The sequence below is a fragment of the Myxocyprinus asiaticus genome, chromosome 3, assembly GCF_019703515.2.
Source record: "Myxocyprinus asiaticus isolate MX2 ecotype Aquarium Trade chromosome 3, UBuf_Myxa_2, whole genome shotgun sequence".
Lineage (NCBI taxonomy): Eukaryota > Metazoa > Chordata > Actinopteri > Cypriniformes > Catostomidae > Myxocyprinus > Myxocyprinus asiaticus.
In genome coordinates this window covers 16,008,049-16,025,516 of record NC_059346.1, presented here as the reverse complement: position 1 = coordinate 16,025,516, position 17,468 = coordinate 16,008,049, and the positions used below count along the sequence as shown (strand labels likewise).

General features: G+C 39.9%; 1 protein-coding gene across 5 annotated transcripts in view; it reads right to left on the bottom strand.

Annotated features, from left to right (window-relative positions):
* Positions 1 to 16,780, bottom strand: part of LOC127419515 (NACHT, LRR and PYD domains-containing protein 12-like) — a 41,633-nt gene extending 24,853 nt beyond the window's left edge. Inside the window, exons 1-5 of one of the 5 annotated variants that reach the window (XM_051660982.1) lie at positions 16,694 to 16,780; positions 15,973 to 16,229; positions 13,588 to 13,740; positions 13,106 to 13,252; positions 8,503 to 8,649 (exon numbers count right to left, since the gene is read on the bottom strand). In XM_051660982.1, coding sequence (XP_051516942.1) covers positions 8,503 to 8,649; positions 13,106 to 13,252; positions 13,588 to 13,740; positions 15,973 to 16,208 — 683 coding nt within the window. In that variant the 5' untranslated portion in view covers positions 16,209 to 16,229; positions 16,694 to 16,780. Of the gene's footprint in view, positions 1 to 8,502; positions 8,650 to 13,105; positions 13,253 to 13,587; positions 13,741 to 15,972; positions 16,230 to 16,545 lie in introns of all 5 variants that reach the window. The other 4 variants (XM_051660972.1, XM_051660991.1, XM_051661000.1 and 1 more) reach the window with 4 other exon arrangements.
* Between the last annotated feature and the right edge of the window lie 688 nt (positions 16,781 to 17,468).

Genomic DNA, 17,468 nt, shown 5'->3' with positions numbered 1-17,468 from the left:
TATTTATTTCAGCTTTTATTTCTTTCATCACATTCCCAGTGGGTCAGAAGTTTACATACACTTTGTTAGTATTTGGTAGCATTGCCTTTAAATTGTTTAACTTGGGTCAAACGTTGTGGGTAGCCTTCCACAAGCTTCTCACAATAAGTTGCTGGAATTTTGGCCCATTCCTCCAGACAGAACTGGTGTAACTGAGTCAGGTTTATAGGCCTCTTTGCTAGCACACGCCTTTTCAGTTCTGCCCACAAATTCTCCCTCGTATTGAGGTCAGAGCTTTGTGATGGCCACTCCAATTCCTTGACTTTGTTGTCCTTAAGCCATTTTGCCAAAACTTGGAGGTATGCTTGGGGTCATTGTCCATTTGGAAGACCCATTTGCGACCAAGCTTTAACTTCCTGGCTGATGTCTTGAGATGTTGCTTCAATATATCCACATAATTTTCCTTCCTCATGATGCCATCTATTTTGTGAAGTGCACCAGTCCCTCCTGCAGCAAAGCAACCCCACAACATGATGCTGCCACCCCCATGCTTCACGGTTGGGATGGTGTTCTTCGGTGCAAGCCTCACCCTCCAAACGTAACAATGGTCATTATGGCCAAACAGTTAAATTTTTTTTTTCATCAGACCAGAGGACATTTCTCCAAAAAGTAAGATCTTTGTCCCCATGTGCACTTGCAAACTGTAGTCTGGCTTTTTTATGGTGGTTTTGGAGCAATGGCTTCTTCCTTGCTGAGCAGCCTTTCAGGTTATTGAACCCGCGGGGTTTTCCATGCTCCGAGCGGACAGAGCGAAAGACCTCTCAGGTAAAACTAGAGGAGGTGGTGTATGTTTTATGATCAACAAATCCTGGTGCGATCAGAGGAACATACATTCTATCAAGTCTTTCTGTTCTCCTGATCTGGAATTTCTTATGCTTCTGTGTCGACCATTCTGGCTACCGAGGGAATTCACAGCGGTCATTATCACTGCTGTGTACATCCCCCCACAAGCCGACACAGACCGGGCACTCAAGGAACTGTATGGGAGTATAAGTGAGCAGGAAACCGCGCACCCTGAGGCCGCGTTCATTGTGACCGGGGACTTTAATAAAGCCAGTTTAAAATCAGTCGCACCAAAATATCACCAGCACATTAGTTTCAACACACGAGGGGACCGGGTTTTGGACCATTGCTACTCTCCGTTCCGGGATGGCTACAAATCCCTCCCCCGCCCACCATTTGGAAAATCGGACCACTCTTCCATTCTGCTTCTGCCCGCTTACAGGCAGAAACTGAAACAGGAAGCACCCACCCTCAGAACGATCCAGTGCTGGTCGGACCAATCAGACTCTACGCTACAAGACTGTTTTGATCGCACGGACTGGGAGATGTTCCGGTCCGCCTCTGATGACGACATCGAGCTTTACGCTGATAGCGTAATGTGCTTCATCAGAACGTGTGTAGAGGAAGTGATTCCGACCAGAACTGTGCGAATCTATCCGAATCAGAAGCCGTGGATCAACAGCGATGTTCGCGCAGCACTTAATGTGCGGACCTCCGCTTTTAATTCCGGGAACGCGGAGGAGCATAAACAAGCCAGTTATGCCCTCCGAAAAACTATCAAAACAGCAAAACGCCAGTACAGGAGTAAGATTGAAGGACAGTTTAACACCACCAACTCTAGAAGCATGTGGCAGGGAATTAACATCATCACGGACTTTAAAGGGAATAAAAACTCCGCCATGAACACCGCTGCCTCTCTCCCAGATGAGCTAAATACTTTTTATGCTCGTTTCGAGGGAAATAACACCGCCCTCGCGGAGAGAGCTCTCACGGCCGAAGCTACAGAGGTTAGTTCACTCTCCGTCTCTGTAGCGGATGTAACCCGATCATTCCGACGGGTGAATATCCGCAAAGCCGCGGGTCCAGACGGCATTCCGGGCCGCGTCATCAGAGCGTGCGCGAACCAGCTGGCTGGTGTTTTTACGGACATTTTCAACCTCTCCCTCTCTTTGTCTGTAGTCCCCACATGCTTTAAAACATCCACCATTGTGCCTGTTCCAAAACAATCGAAAATAACTTGTTTAAATGACTGGCGTCCTGTTGCTCTGACCCCCATCATCAGCAAATGTTTTGAGAGACTAATCAGAGATTACATCTGCTCTGTATTACCACTCAATCTTGACCCGCTGCAGTTTGCTTACCGTAACAACCGCTCCACTGATGATGCCATTGCATCTACAATACACACTGCTCTCTCCCACCTGGAAAAAAAGAACACTTATGTGAGAATGCTGTTTGTAGACTACAGCTCAGCATTCAACACCATAGTGCCCTCCAAGCTAGATGAGAAACTCCGGGCTCTGGGCTTAAACAGCTCGCTGTGCAGCTGGATCCTGGACTTCCTGTCAAGCAGACGCCAGGTGGTTAGAATAGGCAGCAACATCTCCTCATCACTGACCCTCAACACTGGAGCCCCGCAGGGCTGTGTTCTCAGCCCACTACTGTATTCCCTGTACACACATGACTGTGTGGCAACACATAACTCCAATGCCATCATTAAGTTTGCTGATGACACGACGGTGGTAGGTCTGATCACTGACAATGATGAAACAGCCTACAGAGAGGAGGTGCACACTCTGACACACTGGTGTCAGGAGCACAACCTCTCCCTCAACGTCAGTAAGACAAAGGAGCTTGTGGTGGACTTCAGAAGAAAAGACAGAGAACACAGTCCCATCACCATCAATGGGGCACCAGTGGAGAGAGTCAGCAGCTTCAAGTTCCTGGGTGTCCACATCACTGAGGAACTCACATGGTCCGTCCACACTGAAGTCGTTGTGAAGAAGGCTCATCAGCGCCTTTTCTTCCTGAGACGGCTGAGGAAGTTTGGAATGAACCGCCACATCCTCACACGGTTCTACACCTGCACTGTGGAGAGCATCCTGACTGGCTGCATCTCCGCCTGGTACGGCAATAGCACTGCCCACAACCGCAAAGCACTGCAAAGGGTGGTGCGAACTGCCAAACACATCATCGGAGGTGAGCTTCCCTCCCTCCAGGAAATATATACAAGGCGGTGTGTGAAAAAAGCTCGGAGGATCATCAGAGACTCCAGCCACCCGAGCCATGGGCTGTTCTCACTGCTACCATCAGGTAGGCGGTATCGCAGCATCAGGACACGCACCAGCCGACTCCATGATAGCTTCTTCCCCCAAGCAATCAGACTTCTGAACTCTTGATCTCCCACGATCAAAATACATCATCCCTGCACTTTATTACTCTTTTATCTCACACCGGACTGTCATAAATTATATTACTGTCATTATATTATGTCTCTCTTAACAACTGACTATCAACCGACAGCCTGAATGTCAATACAGTACAATACTGTACATTCTATATATATACTTTTTTCATATATATTTTAATTTTTATTGAATAATGTGTATCTATATAGTATCTATATAGTAAAAAACAAAAAAAAAAAAAAAAAAAAAACAAAAACAGCATATTGTATACTGTGCAATGTATGTTATTATTGTATATTGTTGAGTGTAATTGTGTATAACAGATGTTTAAATTGTGTTGTGTTAATTTGATGTTTTAAGTTGTGTAATTATGTATAACAGATGTTTAAATTGTGCTGTGTTAATTTGATGTTTTAAGTCGAGTTTAATTATGTATAACAGATGTTTAAATTGTGCTGTGTTAATTTGATGTTTTAAGTCGAGTTTAATTATGTATAACAGATGTTTAAATTGTGTTGTGTTAATTTGATGTTTATTGTAGATTGGCGTATGTCTCATCACTGTCACGACTGCTATGTTGATCGGAACTGCACCCAAGAATTTCACACACCATTGCACTTGTGTATATGGCTGTGTGACAATAAAGTGATTTGATTTGATTTGATTTGATTTGATATAGGGCTCATTTTACTGTGGATATACACTACCGGTCAAAACTTTTGAAACACCTGACTGAAATGTTTCTCATGATCTTAAAATTCTTTTGATCTGAAGGCGTATGCTTAAATCTTTGAAATTAGTTTTGTAGACAAAAATATAATTGTGCCACCATATTAATTTAATTATAAAACTAAAATGTAATAAAAAATATAAATAAATAAAGTTTTTGAAATTGATGACTTGGACCAAATAATAAAGAGAAGCAGCCAATAAGTGCCCAACATAGATGGAAACTCCTTCAATACTGTTTAAAAAGCATCCCAGGGTGATACCTCAAGAAGTTGGTTGAGAAAATGTCAAGAGTACATGTCTGCAAATTCTAGGCAAAGGGTGACTACTTTGAAGATGCTAAAATATTAACACAGTTTTGATTTATTTTGGATTTTGTTTAGTCACAACATAATTCCCATAGTTCCATTTATGTTATTCCATAGTTTTGATGACTTTACTATTATTCTAAAATGTGAAGAAAAAAAAAGTATAATAAAGAATGAGTAAGTGTTTCAAAACTTTTGACCGGTAGTGTAGATACTTGTCTACCCGTTTCCTCCAGCATCTTCACAGGTTCTTTGCTCTTGTTCTGGGATTGATTTGCACTTTTTGCACCAAACTACGTTCATCTCTAGGAGACAGAATGCATCTCCTTCCTGAGTGGTATGATGGCTACGTGGTCCCATGGTGTTTATACTTGCATACTATTGTTTGTACAGATGAACGTGGTACCTTCAGGTGTTTGGAAATTGCTCCCAAGGATGAACCAGACTTGTGGAGTTCCACAATTTTTTTTCTGAGGTCTTGGCTAATTTCTTTTGATTTTCCCATGATGTCAGGCAAAGAGGCACTGAGATTGAAGGTAGGCCTTAAAATACATCCACAGGTACACCTCCAATTCAGTACATCTCCTATCAGGAGGTAATTCGCTAATTGTCTAAAGGCTTGACATCATTTTCTGGAATTTTCCAAGCTGCTTAAAGGCACAGTTAACTTAGTGTATGTAAACTTCTGACCCACTGGAATTGTGATATAGTCAAATAAAAGTGAAACAATCTGTCTGTTAACAATTGCTGGAAAAATTACTCGTGTCATGCACAAAGTAGATGTCCTAAATGACTTGCCAAAACTATTGTTTGCTAATATTAAATCTGTGGAGTAGATAAAAAATGAGTTTTAATGACTTCAACCTAAGTGTATGTAAACTTCTGTCTTCAACTGTAGATATAAACTGCCCAATCACTTTATGTCATCCAGTTTTACCTCTACACATACATTAGGTAGCCACTGAGCTGCTTATAGCTAGTCTAATATGGAAAACACTAGAAAAATACACAAAATTACAGTTGGCATCCATTGTAATTTTTCATGCACTTATTGAAACCTGTTTTTAAATAGGAAATAAAGGATGCAAGTAAAGGATGTCAATAAACTAAATTAAAAAGTGATTTAGCCCAGATACAGTATTATCTCTTCAGATTTGATACTATTTCTACAAACTCTCACTTCTTAATGCATGTCTCATTTAAGCAGGTAAACGAATGGATTCACCTGGGGTGAAAGGGTCCTACTTTATTTCTGAATTTAAGGTCCAGCTATGGACTTGTCACTTTTCAAAGACATGTAGCTTGGTAGCGGAGATGCAGCCCTCTCCCTCTCTTTCTTTGAAATACTGAACGTACCGTAATTCATTAAAATCCACCGAAAGCCAAATCAGAGATTTTTTGAAGCTGTGGAACTTTAAAAAAACAAACTGAAGGAATGGATTTTATCATCCCTAATCTATATACAAATTTAGAGTGGTGTGGGATTGGGTGTGCCACCTTATTTTTCAGCAAAACTAGGGCGCTGCCATTAGCTTCATTGAATTTGGACCACTTCTGGTATAAGCCACTTCCAGCTATGCAAAAATACTACATTATCCTGCTTTATATTACAGGCTGGCAATAAATGTCGACATATTATTAACATTAATTATGATTTTCATAATCTCATTGGTTTTGAGCGCATATAGTTTTACCGTTTATCGCATTTTGCCATCGTTTAATCACACACTGTTGCACTGGCAGAATGAATTAAATCAGGCGCTGACACGGACAGTCCTCCACGCAGTCTGAAACGCCTCCACAAATTTTACACAACCAGCAGAGAGAAAAAAAAAAAAAAAAAAGATGCCAGGAAAATGCTGTTTCAACTTTCTTTGCACCAAAACTGCATCTTGTTTCATCTTGACAAAATAATAAACACATTTTACTCTCCGTTATTGTCAGAGAGCATTCTCTCTTTCTTAGCAGTGTATAGTAAACAAACGCTCAGATCGCGCATTCAGCATGGCTTATGAAAGATCGCCTTTGGAAAGACATCATCGGAGGTTATGCAGGTACATATGAACGGAGGTTTACATGGAGACAAGAAAGACTGCATCGTCACAATCTCAGTAAAGCAGATTTTATTAACGTTTCTTCAATACAACAAAACCCAGCAATAAGTGAATGATTTAATTACTATTTACTATAAATTCTGAAGTTAGAAAATTATTCGATATTGGCACACAATTCTGTTGTACATCATGTGGTTGTGTGATAGTTTATAAGATCAGATCACTAACTCTGGTATTACAACCTTCTAGTTATTTACATTACAGTCAATGCCAGCGGAACTCTCACATTCGCCGGAAATGCAACCGCTGCTTACATCCGCGTTGCAAAATAAGGTGGATACAGTAAGGTTAATATTTCAGTAGGGTGTGCATTCAAAATGTGACAACAGTGGCAAAAAATGTGTTAAGAAGGTAAGCTATATAATTCTCTTAATAAGGGGAAAGCAGCACTTAAAGCTACACTATGTAACTTTTGGCCCTCTAGCGGTTAAAAAATAAAACTGCATGAGTCTTGCAGGAAGAACATTGTTTTGGTAATGACGCAAGTTGTGCTTCGATTCTGCTCCTCTGGCGAATGAATGTGGTTCGAGGCATCGGTGTACACATGGATACAGGACAACTTATCAGAGCGAATGGACAAATAAATAACGAAAGAAAGGAAAAGACGGATATCCGAAAGCATGTCATCTGAGCAGGTAAGTGCCATATCTCATGCTGTTGTTCTGACTTATTGGAAACATTGACGTTTTGAAATAAATGACATTACAAAAGTTAGGCAACGTTTGTTAACATTAGACATAATGATTACTAGTCTGATAAGGTCAAATGTTGTAAAAATTTTATAACTGCAGGATATTCTGGCCAAATAGACCATGGTAGTAACTAATTTATAGATTGTCATTGTTACCAACCAGTGGTCAACATCATTTCAAGACTCGCATGTCCTTGGTAAGCCTAGGACTAAAGGATTTATTTATATAAATGATTGCCGTTATAAAGAAAATACACACTTGTTAGTGAAATGTTCTGCACCAATTACAGTATAATTATTGTATTTCACTACATACACAGACGTGTGTGTGTGATTACACAACTATACATAAACCATGTCAATAAAATATCTTACCTGTTGAGTAAGGAAAAAGCCATCTCTGGGTCGCTTTTAAATCCTTTAAAGCCTTTTTATTACTGACTCTGTCTTTTTGCTTGGAGACTCTATTTTTACAAAGTGATTCCCTGGAGGTTTGCCATTTGAATTAATTTAATTTTTTTAATTTTATTTTTATTTATCACACATTATACATTTGCACATATACAGTGAAATTCTTTTTTTCACATATCCCAGCTAAGCTGGGATCAGAGTGCAGGGTCAGCCATGATACGGCGCCCCTGGAGCAGATAGGGTCAAGGGCCTTGCTCAAGGGCCCAACAGTGGCATCTTGGCAGTACTGGGGCTTGAACCCCTGACCTTCTGATCAGTAACCCAGAGCCTTAACCGCTGAGCCACCACTGCCCCTAACTGTGATCCAAACTTTCTGCTTCAGCTACTCCCACACGCGCCCAACAGTAGCCGGATCTTCTTTTCTCTGTGTATGGATATGACGTCAACAAGCACGGGTGAATGATGTATGTACGCAATTTCTCATGAAATCCGTCCTGACAGCTCTATATTATTTATAATATAATATCATTATTATAGGTTTATCAAAGTGTATTTGGGTAAAGTAAATACATGGTTTGGAAGATGGATTTTTGTTGCACTCATTAATAACATTTTTTTTTTTTAACAAACAAAAAAAGTTACATAGTGTAGCTTTAAAGAAATTATATTCTTAAGACATTCAGGCAATTTCATATTTGTATAAAGCTTTGCATTGTTTGCTTTTCAAGAATGTTTTGTATGTTTGATTGTTGCCATTTTTATCACTGTCAAATGTTGAAGATTGTGAAAGAGAAAATCTTGTATTCTTTGTATCATTTACAGTCAAGAGAAGTACTATACAATTCTCATGACAAATTCTAATGTTTAAAAGTGACCTGGATTTAAAGGTGATGTACAAGTGAATACATGAATTTAAAACTTATTTGATTCCATTTCCACAAAAATCTCTCCCACCTTGATTAATGTCTTATCTTAGAAAGAACTAGATATGCTTAAGTATTTATCTGAATATATTTTACCTGGGCTGAGAGTGTCCTGCTTTTTCACTGAATTTAAGAGGTTCAGCCATGGATCTGTCACTCTTCAAAGACACATTGCTTGGAACTAGAGATGCTGCTCTCTGGAAGTGGTCGAGAACAGCATTCTCGCCCTCTCTCTCTGAAATACTGAAAATAATGAAATTAATTACTTAAATGAATTCAAATACTTCCAAAAGACCAGATTAGAAGCTTTCTGAAAGTATCAACACATATTATGTGTAATATACAGTACACATTACTTATAGAATCCTGTAGTTATGGCATGACTTTACAGCAGGTTTAAACAGAAAGGGATAACTTCAGTTGAAAAATGCATGCAATTCTCCTCATATGGGGAAAACAGCACTTGAAAGAACTACTACACAGCACATGACTCCCATCTTGATCAGGGCCTGAAATTCGGCACATGATTGCGGGTATTGCGCACAATTTGAATAATTCCCGTCAGCTCCACGTTTATAGCACGGGAAATTCCTGCACACTTTTATTCACTTTACAGTGCAGCTGCAAATTTTTAAACCAATAGATAAACCAATTCAAACTTGTTTTTGTATGAAACTGTATTTCCAGAAGATGCGTGAGTAAATCCGCTCTTTCTCCCCTCTCACATGCAGCTGTCAGCAGCCTGTTGAGCGCTTACAGAGTTTAATGTAGGCGCGTGCAGCGAAGAAGTGCTTTGTCGCATAGTTAGTGAACTTAAGATGTTACAGACGTATAAACCTTTCTAAACCTGTTAATTCGACATGCAAATGGCATTATACTGTGTCTGCGTTAGTGAGCGATGCGATAAAACTAACGCTCCTGTTCATAATCAACAAAGCTGTTAAAATAAGCAATAAGCAATCTACCTACAAGAGTCTGCAGTTGTGTGCGTTTATTTCATTGTTTTACTTTGTTGAAGAGTGGTATTCATTGCTAGACTTGTGCTGTTTGTTTACTGTCTTGAACTCGTGTCGCTTATACAAAGGCTGGTGTGTGTGTGTGTGTGCTATATTGTTTTTGACTTGTCCCAGGTTATTCACTGCTAGATTTAGCATTGATTGGCCAGTGTGTGTGTAAAACTATCATGGTTTTTAGTGTTCATAAACAGTGCTTCACTTGTTTTAGGGTATTATTTATTGCTAAAGTGCAGCATAATTTATTTGCAGTGCACGGAAGTCGCACTTGTCACCTCACGCGACCCTTAGTTTCTGTTGACCACGTGACTAGCTTTGTTGTGCTAAGTAGCATTAAGGCGTGTCCTGCCTATTTCATCGAACGGCTCATTATCATCACGTATATATTTGACTTGAATGCTGACGCGGAAGCAGCAGCGGAAGTGGTAGCCCTCGTGTAAAGCCCTCCTCTTGTGAAGACCTACTTGTGTAAAGACCAGCGAGTCTACCTGTGCGAGTCCACCGACTCAACATAGCACTTAAGTATCTTGTTATTGTATCTCTTCATTATTTTCATTCTATATACTAACATGTCTACTTCACGAATAACACATGCCTTCAAGCACATCCTTATTATCTGTTACAGACCGTTTACACGATATCGATGCAAGACCAAACGCAACCCACACAAACCTACGGCCACTTTGCACTTCAGCACCTGCTCCGTTCTCTTTCTCAGCGGGACTCTGGAACTGCCAGTCAGCTGTGAACAAAGCTGACTTCATTCCAGCCTTTGCCATGCAGTCCACTCTCAGCATCCTGGCACTGACAGAAACATGGATGCGTCCAGAGGATACAGCAACACCTGCTGCTCTCTCCAACAACTTCTCCTTCTCTCACACCCCTTGACACACCGGTTGGGGCAGGGGAACAGGTTTGCTCATTCATAACAACTGGACTTTTTCAACACACTCTTCACTATGTAACAATACTAGTTTTGAATTCCATGCTATTACAACAATGCAACCCACAAAAATACATGTTGTTGTCATCTATCGCCCTCCAGGTCAGCTGACAAACTTTCTTGAGGAGTTGGATGTCCTGCTGTCCTCCTTGCCGGAGGATGGTAGGCCACTTGTGGTTCTTGGTGATTTCAACATACACCAAGACAAGCCCAGGCCACTGAATTGAATACTCTCCTGGCCTCATTTGACTTGGAAAAATTACACACCACAGCAACTCACAGATCAGGCAACCAGCTGGACCTCATCTTTACACGTAACTGTACCAACTCAAATATTCTTGTTACTCCTATACATGTCTCTGATCACTACTTTGTTCAATTCAACATGCCACTCCCATCTACATTAAAACAGACTCCACCATTGGTTTCCTTTCGCCGTAACCTCCGTTCCCTCTCATCCTCTCGCCTTTCCACTGCTGTCTCTACATCTCTTCCTACACAAAATGTATTTACCACGCTTAATGTAAACACTGCCACAGACACACTAAGCTCTACTTTAACAACCTGTCTAGACAACATCTGTCCTATCTCCTCTAGGCCAGCACGTGCTACACCACCCAGCCCCTGGCTGTCTGACGTCCTTCGTGAACATCGGACTGACCTCAGGGCAGCTGAGAGGAGATGGCGGAAATCTAAAGATCCAGCAGATCTAGGTAAATATCTGTCCCTGCTTGCAACTTTTTCAGATAATTGTTAAATCTGCAAAAACCTCCCATTACCAGAACAAGATCAACAGCACCATAGACACTCGCAGCTTGTTTAGAACATTCAACACACTTCTCTGCCCTCCCCCTCCACCGCCTGACACATCACTGACAGCAGATGTCTTCGCTACATTTTTTACTAATAAGGTTACAGCCATCAGCAATACATTCTCAGCACCACACCTTGTCAAACACCTGTCTCCTGTATGCAACTCTTCTGTCTCCATGTTCTCTCCTCTGACTGACACTGAGGTCTATAAACTCCTCCTCTCCAACCACCCCACCACCTGTTCCCTTGACCCCACTCCTTCTCACCTTCTCCAGGCCATTTCTCCATCCATCCTACCTGCACTCACACACATAATTAACATATCTCTACTTACAGGCACTTTTCCCACTACATTTAAGCAGGCTCAAGTAACCCCGCTGCTGAAGAAACCCGCACTTAATCCCACACAAATAGAACACTACAGACCAGTCTCTCTCATCCCAATCATGGCAAAAACACTTGAAAGGGCAGTTTTCAATCAAATCTCTGCCTATCTCTCACAGAACAAGCTGCTGGCTGACAATCAGTCAGGCTTTAAAAGTGGACACTCCACCGAGACTGGCCTGCTGTCTGTCACCGAGTCGCTGAGACGGGCGAAAGCTGAATCAAGATCATCAGTCCTGATTCTGCTGGACCTTTCTGCAGCCTTTGACACAGTCAACCATCAGATCTTACTCTCTACCCTCTCCTTGCTGGGCATCACAGGAACTGTGCTTGACTGGTTTAATTCCTATCTCTCAGGTAGGTCCTTCAAGGTAGCCTGGAGAGGTGAGGTATCCAAGCCACATCAGCTACTTACTGGGGTACCTCAGGGATCAGTGCTTGGGCCACTTCTCTTCTCTATATACATACAGACAGCATCAAAGTAATCCATAAGACTCCAGTGGTTAAATCCATATCTTCAGAAGCAATATGATAGGCGTGGGTGAGAAACAGATCAATATTAAAGTCATTATTTACTCTTAATCTCCACTTTCACTTCCAGATGTGAAAGTGAAACTAAACAGGCACCACATATGACTTTCAGATGTTAAAGTGAAAGTGGAGATTTAGAGTAAAAAAAAAAAATTATTAAAAAAAAAAACACTAACATTTTTGACTGTTTCTTCCCCACCGCTATTATATTGCTTCTGAAGATATAGATTTAACAACTGGAGTCTCATGGATTACTTTTATGTTTCCTTTATTTGATTTTTGGAGCTACAAAGGTCTGATCACTACAGAGTTGAGATATTCTTCTAAAAATCTTAATTTGTCTTCTGCAGAAGACAGAAAGTCATACACATCTGGGACGGCATGAGGGTGAGTAAACGATCATATGAGAGAAATTTCATTTTTGGGTGAACTATTCCTTTAAGCTCCTAATTCCAAATATGGAGAAATGCTGTCATCTCCTCCTCCATGTTGATGCATTAGTTTTGTAGGTTATGTTAATTTAATAGCCAAAATATTTGGAAATATGTGAATGAGAAGAAAAAAAAACATTCAGTAACAAAGCATGCAATGTACAGATCATGCAATTTTGTAATTATTGAAACATGCCATTTTTCAAATTGAATTAATTGCTTAAATTATAATATAAAAGGATGACACAGTAATTTGTGAAATGGCCCATGTAAAGGTAAAAATGCCCCTGGAAATAAAATATTTCCCTAAAATGTAAGTTTATTTCTGACCCAGGTTCAATCTGACCTATACAGGAATTGAGAAAAGTAGCCCCCTGTGAGATTTAGGCGAGTTTGTTGTAAAATTTCAGATGTTTCAGTGTTACGAGTTTTATTCCCCTCCCAAAATGTGCAGACCTCCCCCATATGAGCCGTGTAAGGGGGAGAACCCTCACAATTTTCAAAAATGATTTTAAGGCCCTGTGATTAATGTCTCATTTTAGAGAGAACTATGTGTACATATTCAGCAGATTAAGAGATTTTACCTGGGCTGAAATTGTCCTCCCTTATCACTGAATTTAAGAGGTTCAGCCATGGATCTGTCACTCTTCACTGACACATAGCTTGGAACTGGAGATGCTGCTCTCTGGACCTGATTGTGAACAGCACTTTTCCTCTCGCTCTCTGAAATACTAAAAAAAACACTGAAATAAATTACTTAAAATTAATTGAAATACTCCCAGAAGACCAGATTAGAAGCTTTCTGAATGTATCAACTTGAGATTGCACATTGTATGCATGATATACCGTACACATTATTCATAAAATCCTATAGGTATGGTGTGGCTTTACAGCAGGTTTAAACAGAAAGGGATAACTTGAGTTAACAATGCATGCAATTCTCATCATACGGGGAAAACAGCACTGAAAGAACTACTACGCAAGACATGACTCCCATCTTGATTAATGTCACATTTTAGAAAGAACTAGATGTGTGCATTTAAGCATTTATCTGAATATATTTTACCTGGGCTGAAATTGTCCTGCTTTATCACTGAATTTAAGAGGTTCAGCCATGGAACTGTCACTCTTCACTGACACATAGCTTGGAACTGGAGATGTTGCTCTCTGGGGCTGATCGTGAACAGCACTTTTCCTCTCTCTCTCTGAAATACTAAAACTGAAATTAATTACCTAAATGAATACCAGAAGACCAGATTATAAGCTTTTTGAAAGCATCAACTTGAGATTGTATATAATATGCATAATATACAGTACTCATTACAAATAAAATCCTAAAGATCTGGTGTGGTTTACAGCAGGTTTAAACAGAAACGGATATGTATGCAGATTCATAACCAGTTAAGGCATTGAAGATTCACAAAAAAATATATACGATAAATAGATTCCTAGTAGGGCTGGGTATCAACAGCCACCTCACGATATGATGCGTATACATGTTAAGATTCGATATAACACGATACATCATAATATCATGATTTGAATTTGATTTAATTTCAATTAATTTGGGTATATTTCAGCTATAATGTCCATTTTGCTTATATAAAGTTTGAAAGAAATTCTCTTTCAGCTAATGCTGTTATTTATTATCCAGGGGACTTTCTAACTTGTTAAATTACAGACATACAGTATCAATTTAACAAATTGTAGCTTTTTTTTTTTATATATAGTTCAAGTATTCGATCAATAAACATGATGTACTGAAATTGCATATATTAAATTGCATATATACAGTATATTGTTACATGTTTGATGATTACATGCCTAATTTGTACTATTTACAAGTATTTAAAAGTGCTAAAATAGTACTGTCAAGTCAAGTCATTTTTATTTGTATAATGCCTTTCACAACACACATCGTTTCAAAGCAGCTTTACAGAAGATCAGGCATTAACAGAAGATAAAACTGTAATATCTATAATGTCTTAAGAGTCATCGTGTAGTTTGATAAAATACAATTGTGAATTGTGTTTAAAAATAAGTAATTAAATAATAATTGTATTTATAACCCCAGTGAGCAAGCCGAAGGCGACTGTGGCAAGGAACACAAAACTCAGTAAGATGTTGGTTAATGGAGAAAAAATAACCTTTAAGACCTGTGGCAGGGACTTTGACAGTAGTGTTTGTTTGGTCGAATGGCTTCTTTACAGCATCTGTGCTAGGTGTGATTAGAATTAAATGTTTCTTTTGTTGTTTTTGATAAATAACGGACTGTAGAGAACATAAAGGATATTAAAAGAGACATTATTAAACAACAAATAGTTTGCTTGGATCTAGTTTTTGGACTCACATTACACAGAAAGAGTCAACTTTAACTCTCAGCATGCAGTGAAAAGATCTCTGTGCTGAACTTGTCCACCACTACACCACTCAAACACTGGTGAGAGAAATCTAAAAAATTACCAGCCAGTGGATAATCACAGACATTTTCTGTTGCATATGGTAAGTATTCATACACATATGATTGCAGGGGATTTCAGAAAGAAATAAAGAGCGATCTTAGCATTTTAAGAATTGACATTGGGGGCCTGGGTAGCTCAGTGGTAAAGACGCTAGCTATCACCCCTGGAGTTCGCTAGTTCGAATCCCAGGGCGCACTGAGTGACTCCAGCCAGGTCTCCTAAGCAACCAAATTGGCCCGGTTGCTAGGGAGGGTAGAGTCACATGGGGTAACCTCCTCGTGGTTGCAGCGGTGGATGGCGTGAAGCCTCCACATGAGCTATGTCTCCGTGGCAATGCGCTCAACAAGCCACGTGATAAGATGCGTGGGTTGACGGTCTCAGACGTGGAGGCAAATGGGATTTGTCCTCCGTCTCCCGGACTGAGACGAATCACTATGTGACCACGAGGACTTAAAAGCACATTGGGAATCGGGCATTCAAAAAAAAAAAAAAAGGATTGACATTGGGATCATACAAATGAAGATTAAGTAGAAAATCAATATTTTTGCCCAGTCCTAGATCCAAACAAATGAGAGAGGTTCAGCATGTCCGTGAGAGAAACTGAATCCTGCTGGATTTCATGCCTCATAGAAGCATCTCAGACAGCACTGAAAATATCACGATACATGGATCTATAAGTATCGATACAATATCGTGAGAAAAAGTATCATGATATATGGATATTTGATTGTATCAACAAAGCCCTAATTTATAATCACCAATCTACTGTATATAAATGTAACATGAGTGGTGTGGAATTGGGCGGGTGTACAGTAAATTTATTGTTTCAGTGAGGTGTACAGAAATGTGTGGACAGTGGCTAAAGTGTTGGGAATGCATGCAGTTCTCATAAGGGGAAAACATCACTACAAAGACATGACTCAAATCTTGAATGATGTCTTATCTTAAACAGCACTTTATATATTTAGCAGGTATCTGAATTGACTTACCTGAGCTGAAAGGTTTCTGCTTTATCACTGAATTTAAGAGGTTCCGCCATGGATCTGTCACTCTTCAAAGACACGTCGCTTGGAACTGGAGATGCTGCTCTCTGGAACTTGTAGTGAAGCGTGCTCTCCTCCTCTTCCTCTCTTTCTCCATAAATACTCATTTTAGAGGCAGTACCTTCCTCTTCTTTCTCCAGACAAACACTTTGTTTGGACAGAAGAATTTCTTCTTCCTCCATAATAAGCAACTAATTTTACACCTGTGTAGGAAACATAACAGATTAATTTACACTACACATATTCAAAGAAACAATAAGTTATCGCACTAAACTGCAGAGACGAGTCCAATATGCAGACCGTGGACTGTTTTGTTTCGGGACAGCGTCGTTCTACCTTAAAGGGTCAAAGTTTAACCATCGAATTGAAATAATGTCTTATAAAATGCTGCACATGTGCATTCAGCTCCTACGTGTTTAACAACAATAAACAAAGTGTAAAAGAACATTCATCAAGCATGGCAGGAGATCGTCTCGCAACGTCGTGTGTCCGAAAATGTTGTTTGTGTTTAAAGATTACCTTTGCCCCTGCGCCTTTATTTTCATGCGAGTGTTTTGTGAAGTATCGGACTGCGACCATCGAGTTTCAACAGGTTAAGACAGTGTAAGCACAAATACTTCTCTTTAAAAGAATACATTAAATGTTATCGGCGCGGAATTTACAGTACCGTTAGCTGTGAAGACACTAAAGGATCTTGTTTTTGTTACACCGTTGGTTTAGCTGTGTGCGGGTGTCGTTATGACTGCCAATCTACGCTATAGGGCCCCCTAGTGTCTATTACATGCTATAACACTCATCATGTCGCTTCACTTTGCAAGTTCAAAACTTTATTTTAAAGGTGCACTCAGTAATTTTTTCCTCATTAAAAAAGTATAATTCCTAAAGACATAAATTGTAATTTTGCAATATATGTAGGAAATCATGACCACTCAAATTAAAATTAAGACTGTGTCTCGTTTGGAAGGCTGCGTCCTCCAGAGGACGAATGCGACCTTCTTTATATACTGCAGCCTTCAAAGGACCCGTCATACCTAGCATGCAGCCTTCGAAACAAGACACAGAAGTCATGTGAGCTGCCATGTTAGAATCACATGACCTGCCGACTGCTACTTGCTTAATCTCAGTAACCCTCCTGTTATTTGACATTTTCACTCATTGATTAAAGAAATCATGGCTCACTGTGAATACAGTGGCGGATCTAGAAATTTTTTCATGGGGTGGCATGCAGACTGTGATGGGTGGCAACACGAAAGCAAGCCCCCTAGCCTAGTTCTTATGGATCAAGGTACCAAGCTTCATTGCAACAAGTACTAGTTCATTAATTGGAGTCACTATCAAATTATAAATATCTATGAATTTGCAATACAAATGCATTTCCACAGGAACCACACATAGTAAACATTTTGCTACTGGTTTGCCAACATTAAAAATAAATAAAAATA